The sequence below is a fragment of the Ambystoma mexicanum genome, chromosome 8 (genome assembly GCF_040938575.1).
Source record: "Ambystoma mexicanum isolate Mex_15411 chromosome 8, UKY_AmexF1_1, whole genome shotgun sequence".
Lineage (NCBI taxonomy): Eukaryota > Metazoa > Chordata > Amphibia > Caudata > Ambystomatidae > Ambystoma > Ambystoma mexicanum.
This window is the reverse complement of record NC_090929.1, coordinates 1,030,285,896-1,030,298,460: the sequence shown is the minus strand read 5'-3', so window position 1 is coordinate 1,030,298,460 and position 12,565 is coordinate 1,030,285,896. Positions and strand designations below refer to the sequence as shown.

Here is a 12,565-nt window from a genome sequence, read left to right as displayed (position 1 = left end):
TGGTAGACTCAGAGGAAGTTGCCAGAGCTACTCTGATGCCCACTAAGTTGGCTGACGGCCCCCTCCGTATGTTTCCCGTGATCCCTGTAAATCTTACTTTAAATGGTACAGCAGTCAGGATTCCAGTGAGCATTCAGAGAAACGTCCCGGGAAAGGTCTTATTGGGTAATGATCTCAGAGCTTTAGGGCTCGTAGGAGACACTGCCGAAAGACCCTACACACGGTCTCAAGCACGGGCAGCATTGGCCAAGTCCAATACGCCGCCCCAGCCGAAGGGGAAACCCAAGGCGAAAGGAGTCTACAAGTCAAAACGAGGGAAAGAGAATATTCCCCTGAGCTCGCCTACCACTGCGGTGGAGGAAGTTGGTCAATCGCCCGGGCCTGACGAGGAGGTGGCGATGCCTGAAGTATTCGACCCCAACGATCATCCTGAACTAAAAGACTTGTTAGTTGAAGGAGGTCCTGATAGGGACGAATTCAGTAAAGGCCAACGTGAGTGCCCATCTCTGGAAGGCCCAAGGAGACAGGCCTGCTCCCAGCTTGAGGGTGAACCTCCTGGGAAGCATAGGATTTATTGGGAAGGTGGACTCCTGTATAGTGAGCCCACAGAGTCTACAGAAGGAGACCATAGGAGGTTGGTGGTTTCCCTTGCTGTTAGGCCCTTCCTCCTGCAGTTGGCGCATGAAGTTCCCCTTGCTGGTCACCTTGGTATGAAGAGGACCAAGCAAAGGTTATCCATGCACTTCTACTGGCCCAAGATGGGGGTGCAAGTAGAAAGTCACTGCAGGAGTTGTGCCTCCTGCCAGTTGTCTGGTAAGGTTGGCGCGACAATCCAAGCTCCGTTGGTACCGCTCCCAGTTGTGGGGGTACCATTTGAAAGGGTAGGGATCGACATCGTTGGTCCCCTTGACCCGCAAACATCCTCGGGCAATAGGTTTATCCTGGTGCTGGTCGACCATGCAACCAGGTATCCTGAGGCCATCCGATTGAAAACTAACTGCCAAGTCAGTTGCAGAAGCTTTACTCGGCAGATTTACTAGGGTTGGCTTCCCTACAGAAGTTGTGTCGGATCATGGCAGCAACTTTATGTCGAAGTATAGGCAGGCTATGTGGAAAGAATGTGGGGTCACCTACAGGTTCTCTTCTGCATACCGCCCCCAGACCAATGGTCTGGGGGGGGGCGTTTCAACAGGACGTTAACGAGCATGATTGGGGCTCTGGAGGAGCCTCAGAGAACAAAATGGGATCTTCTTGTTTCATGCTTACTGTTTGCCTACCGAGAGGTACCACAGGAGGGTGTTGGCTTCAGCCCCTTCGAACTTCTGTTCGGTCATCCCGTACGGGGACCCTTAGCCATCGTCAAGGAGGGATGGGAGATGCCCACTCCCCCTGTTACTACCAATGTAGTTGATTATGTGCTAGGGCTCAGAAAACGGATGGTACTTCTGATGGGCTTGGCTAGTGATAAATTGAAGGCAGGGCAAGCGCTGGTGAAACATTGGTACGACCAGAAAGCTTCCCTCATCAACTTTACACTTGGTCAGCAAGTCCTGATCATGAATCCCATAAGACCTCGAGCTTTACAGGACAAATGGTCAGGCCCTTACCCAGTGGTGGAGCCCCTGGGTGAGGTTAACTATTCAGTGGACCTTGGAAGGCCTGGACAGGCTCCAAAAGTGCTTCCCGTGAATAGGCTGAATGCTTTCGTCCCAAGCGTCGAAATCGCAGCACTGCTATTGGCTTCAGACGTTGAGGAAGAGGAGTCTGAACCTCTCCCTGACCTGTTCCCAAGCAGTCCTTCAGTTAGCTCTTTTGAGGGTGTCCGAGAGGCCCCTCACCAAAATGGACAAGGCTCAGTGGTTTACCTTGGACATGAAGTAGGTGGAGGGAGGAGACAGCCTCTATCCAGTAAGGTACCAGCGGTACAAGACTGGCCTACCCCCACTACGCAAACCAAAGTGAGAGCCTTTTTAGGACTCACAGGGTTTTACCGCACTTTTGTGGCAGACTATGGCACCATAGCTGCTCCTCTGACTGCCCTCACAACTCCGAAGAAACCCAAGAAGGTAACTTGGACCGACAAGTGTGAGAAGGCCTTCAATGGCTTAAAAGACTCCTTGTGCGAGGCCCCTGTGCTCAGGGCCCCTGATTATCAAAGACCTTTTATCGTGCAGACGGATGCCTCTGACACTGGGATAGGAGCTGTACTATCACAAGTAGATGAGAAGGGTAAGGAACACCCTATCGGTTTTATTAGTCGCCAGCTTAAGGACAGAGAGCTCAGATGGTCCACAGTAGAGAAAGAATGTTTCTCTGTTGTGTGGGCCCTAAGGAAGCTGAGGCCCTACCTCTATGGGACCCACTTCACTGTGCAGACTGACCATAAGCCGTTAAAGTGGCTAATGAACATGAAGGGGGAGAATCCAAAGTTGCTTAGGTGGTCCATAAGTCTACAAGGCTTCGACTTCACTATTGAGCATAGGCCAGGTGTCCAACATAGCAATGCTGATGGGTTGTCCAGAATGTTTAACCGACCTGAACAAGAGACTCATCCAGGGGTGGATTAGTTCCCCCTGTCCATAGTCTGGGAGGGGCGAGTGTTAGGAAAGATTTCGTAATTGTAAGTAATTTTCCTTCCATGTGGCAACCCCTAAACTTGTTGCTGTTGTTTTACACATTGTTCTTGACTTTGCCAGAGAAGTGCAGCCTTCTGCCGCACTCCTCTGGGCTTTCGCTCCTTTTCTTACGGGGAAACTGACATGCCCTTAAGACAGTCAGTACCGGGGAACGCTGTTTCCCGTAGTTTCTTTTATCATGTTGCGGCTTTAGTGCAACATGACACAAGAGGGCACTGTAAGCTAAGTTACAGCTCTCTTGGGTCTCTAGCCTTCTACAGGCCCTAGATACTCTTTTAGGATGGTATTTGATCGGTGCAAGTAATTCAGGGACTGGAATGGTGGCAGCGATCGTTTTGTTTATTTTGAGCTCCTTTTGGCGTTCTGAGCACGTTTTTCGCACTGAACCCAAAATGGTGGCCTGGCTCCCAAAATGGCCAGACCACGAGGCTCCTTTGTCCTGTCCACTGACCGTCTTGCTCCCTTCACCTTCCCCAGGTCGAGCGACCCGGGGTCTTCCTTATTTGGGCATGTACTTTCCCGCGAAACGTGGTTGCTTTCGCGGGCTTCTACATGGCGTTTGTGTGCCTCCAGTGTGTGGGCTGGGATGTCTGGTCCCAATACACATCCTGGGTGCCAGAGAGTCTAGGGTGGTGTGAATGCCTGGGACCACCGTGGTCCGTGATTGGTCCACGTATGGTGTGTGTGTTGATGAGCGGATCTCCCATTGGCTCCCCTCCGTTTTGGCGCGAAGGGAACCGTGGATAAGAGGGGGCTGGAAACACCACTACCAGGTCGATCTCCTGAGTTCTCACGAACGAAGGAATACAGGAGCCAAGTATCCTGCAACCAAGAGGCTGGACCGCGGAATCGCTGGTGACCCCCTGAAGGAATCCTCCTTTGCACTGCTGTCGTCCTGTGAAGCCCTTTCCTCCTTGGATCGAACCAGAAGGCCTGTACTGGTGCTTCGACCTTTGGAATAGCAGGAACAGCTATTCCCGGCGACTTCATCCTCTCCTGCCAGTAAGCCTTCGGAAGTGTCTCTGGGCCATCCAGTTGACTGACCAGCTTACAAGGGAGTCCTGCTCTGTAACCGCCGCCAGGTTGTGTTGTATTTCGAGTCCTTGTCACTTTCCCACGCTTCGTACACTTGGCGTTCCCAAGTCTGAAGGGAGGAGTGTACATTTGGCTTGAATACACACGGCCGCTCCGTTGTCCTGCTGCGGCAACAAACTGTGCTGGTTTCGTCGATTGGGACATCTTTTTGCTCTACACGACTACGAGGCGTTCCCTGCTCTTCTGAACCTGCCAGCTGCTGAAACTAACGTGGAGAAGCCTGGGTCTGCTTGCTTCGGGGACCGGTGAGTAGTTTAGCTAGGATCTGGTCGCCCTCCTGCAGTATCCCATGCTTTTCCCTGCTGTGTAAAAACAGCACCCTTTTGGCCGTACTCGCGCTCTGCTTCTGCCCGCTGTGGAGGCTGCGCTTGAGTTGCGGAACCTGTTCTCCTTCTGCTGTGCACTAACCCGAACTGCCTGACTTCCTCCGAAGAGCTTCCCCTTTTGCCCGTTGGCAAGGGCGTGGCAGGTACTTTGAGCACAAGGCTCCACTCTTCGCAGGGCTCGGACTTCCATCTAGTTAGGTGCCTCTGAAGGCGAACTGAGTCTAAAGCGTTATCGCACTGCCTGTTTTCCTTTCCTTTCAGGTGGACTACATATTTCGTGCTTTAAACGCTTGCGTCTGTGTATTTGTATATATATTGTGTTGATATGGTATGTGTTGGTTTAATATTGTGATATTGTGATTTTCTCGCTACTGTCATTGTTTTAAAGGCCTTAAAATAAATGTGCATCTATTTTTGATATAACAACTGTTTGGAGTAGTTTGTAAGCGCTCTTGCTTTGTGTGCTCATTGCGGGCTTTCAGTCACCCACACCCCTCTTGAGACCTAGTCTTGACCGCCGCGATCGCTACCTTGATTGGTCTGGCTTGTCCAGAGGTTACCCTGTTCCAAGTAATTAGGTTGGCCTTCTGAACTTCTGCGCCACCAGGACAGAGTTCAGAAATCCGTCTTAACATAAGTGATTAACAGTTTTATGTATGCCGATTGCTAGGCCCTTCTTATATTGCTAGGCAAAATCTCAAAATTTAATTAGAAAATAAAAAGAAAAGGGACTTCGAATGAAGGCAGCCATTTTGGTTATTTCCCCTCTTACCCCCACCCCCCTGACAGGAGATGGGTTTGCGCCGAGGTCATTTCCAGTCAGATGTAAACAAAAAAATGTATATAACTATCGCACCACGGGGTGCAAATGGCTTTCACGCCTGAGCTGGGGGCAGAGGGGGTGAGGTCAAGCTGACATGGGTTGAACAGCTCGGGCTGGCAGGCCATTAAAGCTATGAGACCTCAATTAGCTCTCCCACCGTCAGTACAACATCTCTCCTATTAAGCAGTCCTTTCCCTACTCCCCTATTTTGCAGTCTGAACCTTACCCCCATTTCCTTATCAAAAACACTTCAACTTTCAAAATCTGTTTCCATCACTCACCCCTCGCAATATAACAGTTCATAGAATTCCTTGAACAGGCTTATCCGGGGTCAAAATCAATCTCTAATAGAGCAGTGATTTTCGTAATATACACTATACCTCTGCAATGTTCACCATGCCTTCAGTAGCCAAGAATTCTCCTGCATACCTACCCCCAAAAGTCCTTCACTACATGCCATTACGTTGCTTCTCATCACTGCAGCTCATCCAGCACTCCTACAGCCTTTGAGGGTGGTTGATAGCGCAAGAAATTCATTTACAAGTATCACCACTTCCAAGCACAGGACCAAATGCAACAGTCACGGTAAATTGACCTATTCGGAGTTCGATGAATAAAAACATTTTTTTAAAGTACTGATTCACCTTCTGCCGACTGGCCTACCCCAGACACACCCCTCCCCCACCCGTTGAAAGTAGTCCTAAACGAGCACTAAAAGACACACAAAAAGCAAATGCACCAAGAGTGGCCTGTTGATGCCTCAGGGTACACCACTGTGTAAAATACCGCTATATCCTAGGAGGCAGAGATTTGATGTGGAGGTGCACGTTGGGGCGTAAAGAGAGAAGGCTACCAGCCACCAGATGAAAAAACAAAAAACAATGCAGATTCCCAAAACCACATTGCTTCAATAGAGGCAAATATGGATGTAACATTTATGCATATGATGTGTGCTGGCTTCACGGCTACAGAGTCAGATACAAATTCTAGTGTTGTGAACGTTTTGGATTTAATCCTGAATTCACAAAGAATAATGCCTGAGAATAACCAAGTTGGAGTGTGGTGGCCCACGCTGATTGGGTTCTGCTTTTCCTTCCTCAATTGCCTATAACATTAGATGGTATGAGCCAATTACTTTTCGAACCCTGTAAAAGAGGGTTGGAATGAGAAAAGAGATGCAGACCCCATAACCGGACAGTAGTGTTGGTAACGTGCAACTTCCCAAAAGGCAAAGCTTTGCCCAGTGACTGCAGGAGCAGATATTCCCGCCTACGTAAGTGTTACAATGTTCAGTGCTAGTTGCCAGAACTAGCCTCAAACCAGAGACACTTGCAGTTACTTCCAGAGCAAAATACCAAGATGATAACGCAAAGGTTGTACGCTTAATGTAGTGTGGTCCTATTAAGAGTGCTGTCACTTGGGTCGGCATGCATTCTTCAATCACTGGAGCCATTAGAATCCTTCCCCCTCCCCTCGGCTGAAGAGTGCTCTATACTCCAGCATCAGGACCACATCCAGTATAGTTATGCTGTTCCTTATTCTTGAAGATCCACTTATAGACAACAGTGTTGAATCTTCGGGTCCCACCACCTCTGCAACCTTAAAGCCTCCACCTACTGGCTCTGAGAAGCACCAAACTATTTCAGTTCATGAGCACAAAAGGGTTTGACTTAACTTCAGGAGAAGTATGCAGATCCGTGACTAGCACTGGGTGACCATGCTTGAAAGTCTTACAAAACCACAAGAGCAGCAACAAGTACACGCCTTATCCACATTATAAACGTGCAGCATCAGAAATCAACTTCGACTCAAGATCAGACCGTCTGCCTTCATCACATATGATCTGAGGTTGGTGCAGCACCTCCTCAACTCCACCCCATCCCATCCCCCCACATGGCATGGCACCCATTGACAAAGTATTTTTAAATACCAGATCGCCAACATGGAGAGCTTCATAAACAGCAACCACTATGTAGAATGATCTCTGAATGCATTAACAAAAACTCTTAAACCGCATTATACAATTCCATGTGCACATCCTTTTTACACTTCCCAATACAAAGAGAAATTAGGACAAACGGGCAGTCAAAACATTCCACCAACTGACACACAGAGAACCGGTTTGGATGCACATTCACGTTATTGGATCTGGAATAATTGCTACATCAAGATGTTACCTTTTAAATAGCTTGGTAAAATATATGCTTAAACAAATCTGGCATGTTTGCCCTTATTGGTTTGTGCCAGTTTGTCCCCCATGCACCCAAATTGATTTATAAGAGACTGCAGCATTAAAGTGCCACCAACACACAGCAGTGAGTTTTAAACCGCATTCCGGTCATTAGAGTTTTATCCTTTAAACAAAAAAGTTCTCAGACATCACATCTGTGCAGAATCTCTAAACGTCAATGACGATACCCGATAAAGCACACCACAGAATACAACCCCAGGGTTCGCAATACCTCAAGGGTGTAGCCCAATGCTTCCACCCAGAAAATTAGTTTGTCACATTTAATAACCGGCTACTTGACTAACTGCATACAAAAGGGTTTGCTTGCCATAAATGAAGTAGGTATTCCTTAGATTCAAAATTCCAATCCACTGCCCTCCATATAGTGGTGCTGGACCACTTTTGTCCTGCCTAGACCAGTGTTCACTTAAAACCTATGCTAGGGCTCTGGTAAAAACCTACCCGGCACATACCATGTGCTTACCCTACCTGGACAGAAAAAAAATGTTGCAATTGGTAAAAAAAAAAAAAAAAAAAAAAAAAAAAAAAAAAAAAAATTACTAGGGCAGTTTGTAATACACCGCATTCACAAGAAACCTCTGTTCCACGCTGCACTTCTTTAAGAAGCACACATCACAACAAAAACGCCCTGGCTTGCTAGAACAGGAAAAGCTTCCAAATGCAAGCCCGTACTTGCAGTCTCCAAACACTTACCCTGTGTTGGGCGAAAAGGTGGTGTCGAACGTAAGCTTCAAACCTTTGGCGATCTGGGAATGAGGGAGGAGAAGAAAAAAGTTCCGATCAGAGTGAATACAGTGCTAAGGTGGTTGAAACAGCATACCTGCTGCAGACATTACCTGGTCCTCAATGGTGATTTCAGTGCCCAATGTGTTGTCTGTGTTCCATTTCTCTGTGAAGGTCAGGCCATACTCGGCCCACTTGTACTTAGTCTCCAAACTGCCAGTAACTTTTCCAGTGTCTGTGTTTGAGGAGCCGGATGTTGTGAATTCCTAACAAAAAACAAAGTGCATTATTAGCCACCCGGAAAACAAAAGGGTGGAAAAAGGTTATAAAATAAGAAGGATTAAATAGATTTGGTATTTGACGATGTCAACGTTTTATCACATTCCAGTTCCACTACCCTAAGACTTTCCCACTAAAACGTCATAACAAGCCTGTATATAAAATAGGGCAATCATAAGAGGGAGAGTTTGCTTCCCCGTTCAAGAAATCATTTCTGCTCCATCACTGGCAGAGAAATACAAATTGACACCCATAATGAACAAGGATAACAGCACATCTAGTGCAAACTCGTGTAGGAATGGTCCCATATTCGTACATCCAGGGTCCATGCCCAACTCACCAGAATGTACAATCGGTCTATCAGTTATTCATATCCTGCACAGTATTATTTTAAGTTTGTTCTGCTGATGTTTGCATTGCGGGACAATGATGGGAACAAAACTCTGACACAAGAAAGCAAAGGAGGTAGATTGGGAATCGGATGTAAAGGGGAAAGAATTTTTGAACAGAGGAGAAGATGAAGAGCATGAGGGTGAGAGGCATGCCGGACATGGATATGATGACAAAAGAACATGACCTACAACCTTCACATCACGCTAGGTCATGTAAATAAAATGGATAGAGCAGTTCGATTTTCTGTAAAGTGGACGTTTTCAAAACAGCCCTTCGTGCTGCACCCAGCGGCTCTGCCACAATCCACTTCTGCATCTACATCAGGCTTAATTAGATCGTTTTGCAGATGCCTGAACAGGGTGTGGTACAGGAAGCAAAACAGGACTCAGTAAGGCGTCCTGGTCTGCAGCGGGTTTAAAAATGTGGAGGAGCAAGTTTCATCACCACTGGCCCTCCCAAGAATCAAAGCACGGAGCCACCTTCTCAACCATCGTGTTGGCAAATCCAGAACATTTTCGTTTATAACATTCGGCAGTATCAAAATACAGTTTTAAAATCAACCAAAATGCAAATTAAACCAAAATGCGTGGGTTACTATAGTAAGGAGTGTACAGTTCGATAAAAACGACTTGCCAGTTCTTTGCTAAAAATGAATGCTTGGTGTTAAGGCCACCCAAAAGCACTATACATGTGCAATATGCAGCTATGTTCTTGAGACACTAGCAGACTTCGCACCCCCACCTAGTTCGTATAGAACCTTTCGGAAAGTCTTCCATCTAGTGTCTAGTACCTGGTTATACAAACTGTAGCGTGCATTTAAGTCACTTGTTCATTCATAAACGGAACAGAAAAAGTACATTGTGTTTTCTGCATTAATGGGATTTTTAAATATGACCAGTGTATGACTTTCACATGTTTACTTCTGGAAAAAAACTCGTCTTACATAAGGATTTGTTTAGTTTAAAAAAAACGAGTTGATCACAGCTACATACAGAAGGAAAGCCAAGGTTTGCACGTGAATACCAATGGCAACATTTCCATTGATTCTGTGATTTGAGGTCGTTTGAATAACTGGCCCAAATGTGGAAGCCTAAAATAAATTGCATAAAAAGGAATGTTAAAGGCCGTCCAACCACAGGACCTGAAGTCAGAAGTCTCCTGCAGAGGATCAGGCCAAATAAAAGTCCCTCTGTGGCTGTGTTCAGTCATGGGATCATCAAGGATGATAGCAAGATCAAAGTAGGTAGAGATTGTTTGCGTCTATGTAATGGACCAACATTTATTTAGTTTATTTGTATAGCGCCGCCTGGCCCTGGGGCATCCAGGCGCTTGGCATGGTTACAACGTAGCCAATATATTACAGGCATGGTCAGTAGGTAAACAATACAGGTAGTCTAGACATTTATAAAACAGTTACAGGTAATGTACATTATGACAATTTACAAGAATTGAAATTGTACAGATTGTGCAGGCAGTAAGTAGTACATTTGTGTAGTAGTAAATTGGCGTTTTAGGCTTCTTTGGCCAGTAGCCAAGTTTTGGCACCGTGTCTGAATCGGTGAAAGGAAGGTTCGGATCTGAGATCAACTGGTAGCGAGTTCCAGAGTTAGCGGCAAGCACAGGGAAGCTTGAACCACCTGCTTTTTGGAGCTTAAATCTGGGGATATTCAGGCAGTGTGTTTGGGCTGATGTAGTTGGGCGAGATGGGGTGTGGTGTGTGAAGTTGTCTGAGAGGTATCTAGGGGCTTGGTTGGATAAGCATTTGTGAGTGAGAGTTTTTTATATTCGATTCTGAGGTCTAGATAGCCATTGACAGGATTGTCTGGCTTCAGAGATGAGCTCGTGTTTGGGTATGTTCAAAGCTGCTCTTAGTTTTATTTTATAATGTTTTTATTGGCATTTGGCATTTACGGTTATATTCCGAACCATTACAATCATGGTTTGTATCGATACATGAATTACATACCACTAATGCCTTGTAAGTTATGGGTAGCATTAAACAGCGAACTGAACAAACAAGAGGAAAAAAGAGAGAAGAAACAAAAGAAGTAACAGTGATAACAGTGACTGTCCTTAATCTGGCGTTCCTAGATATCTCCTTCGGGTATGCTAGGGCTCTAGACCATTCTCCCTCCGTGATTTCGGTCCCCAAGTCGGATTCCCATTTCTCTTTCAAACGTGTACTTCTTGGGTTAGGCCTGTCATTTATTTGGGTATATAGTCTTGATGTTGGTTTCCAACCGTCGCCAACTCTGTGCATCTCCTGGATCAGGGCGTGTGTTTCGGGCTCCTCGGGCCACACATTCCATTTCTTCTTGGCGATAAATTTCACCTTTTGGTACCATAGGTAATGGCTCGGGGTGAGCCCGTCGTTTCCTTGTAGTGATTCAAAGTCTCTGAATTGCCCTTCGTCAAACATGTCTCCCCACGTGTAAACACCACAGTTCTCCCATCTCCTCATTGTTGATAGGTCATCGGGGACTTCACATACGTCAGCTAGAATGGGAATCTCGGGTGAGTATGGGTGCTGCAGTCCCAGCATAGATCTAACCTTTTTCCACACTTGTCGACCCACCTGCACTATTACGGGCGGGTCAGGAGGCCCTATTTTGTTGTTCCATATTAGTTCTTTAGGACGCAGGGGTGAGGTCAGTTGGCAGAGAAGGTTCGTCTCAGCCGAGGGCTCATCACTCAGCCATTTGGCGACGTGTGTTAGTTGTGCCGCCAAATAATATCTTTGGAAGTCGGGTAGCTGGATTCCTCCAGCGGAGTAGGGAAGTGTGAGGATGTTCAGTGTAATCCTGTGCCTGGTTCGTCCCCAAAGAAAGTCTCTAATCAGGGATTCTAGCTTCCTGAAGAAGGATGGAGGAATGTAGAATGTTATATTGGTGAAGTAATAGAGGAATCTAGGTAAAATATCATTTTAGATATTGCAGCTCTGCCCATCACCGATAGCGGTAGCTTTGACCAAAATTTGACGGATCTCCGTACCCCCGATAATGCGGCTTCAGTGTTGCATTCATGAGTGGAGATTGGTGTGTGCTTGATGGTGATGCCCAGGTAGCGGAATGACTCAGCTTGCCACTGAATCCCAATCTCGGGTAGCTCTTCTGTGCTCTTTCTCCTGAGGCCAGCCAGAGGGAAGGCGGATGATTTCTGTCGACTGAACTTTATGCCCGAGTATTTCGAAAAGTTATCTAAGATGTCTAGAGCTATTGGGGCATTCATCTGGGGGTCACGAAGGTATAAAAGAACATCGTCTGCATACAGGGAAATGATGTTATCTGTACCACCAATACTTATGCCCGCATCGAACAGCTGTTTCCTGAAATAAATTGCTACTGGTTCCAGGTCTAGAATATATAGCATTGGCGAGAGCGGGCAACCCTGTCTGGTTCCCCTCTGAATAGCCCAGGCCCCCGACACCAAGCCCCCTGTTTTAACTCTAGCCACTGGGTTATTATAAAGTACCTTGACCCATCGGATGAAGTATTCGCCCATTCCAAACTCTCTCAGGGTTTCGATTAGCCACTCCCAGTAGATCGAGTCAAAGGCCTTAATGGCGTCGAGCGAGAGTACTGCCAGGTCTTCTTTGCATTCCTCTGTCTGTGCCATTATGTGCTGGAGCCTTCTCAGATTGGCTGTAGTATTGCGTCCGGGGACAAAGCCGCACTGGTCCTCATGTACCAGGGAACCTATCACCTTTGAGCCTCTTAGCCAGTATGGTCGTAAGAATTTTGCTATCATAGTTTAGGAGCGCAAGTGGGCGATATGAGTCACATTTTTCAGGTGGTTTGCCTGGCTTGAGCATCGGCACTATGAGGGTTTCTCTCATGGTGCCTGGCAGTGTGCCTGTCTCGAATGCCTCCGCATAGACTTCATGTAGTATGGGAGAGAGGATCTCTTCGTATGCCTTGTAGAACTCGGGGGTAAGGCCATCGGTTCCAGGGGTCTTGTTGTGGAGAGGGACCCAATCGCCTCGGTGATGTCTTCGATCGTGATGACCTCTCCCAGCATATTTCTTTGCTCCCGGTTCAGT

At 46.9% G+C, this 12,565-nt stretch overlaps 1 protein-coding gene across 2 annotated transcripts in view; it reads right to left on the bottom strand.

The window, feature by feature from the left end:
• Positions 1-12,565, bottom strand: part of VDAC2 (voltage dependent anion channel 2) — a 64,772-nt gene that overhangs the window by 18,733 nt on the left and 33,474 nt on the right. For both annotated transcript variants that reach the window (XM_069610980.1, XM_069610979.1), the window contains exons 4-5: positions 7,968-8,120; positions 7,825-7,877 (exon numbers count right to left, since the gene is read on the bottom strand). In XM_069610980.1, the coding sequence (XP_069467081.1) occupies positions 7,825-7,877; positions 7,968-8,120 (206 nt within the window). The remainder of the gene's footprint in view (positions 1-7,824; positions 7,878-7,967; positions 8,121-12,565) is intronic.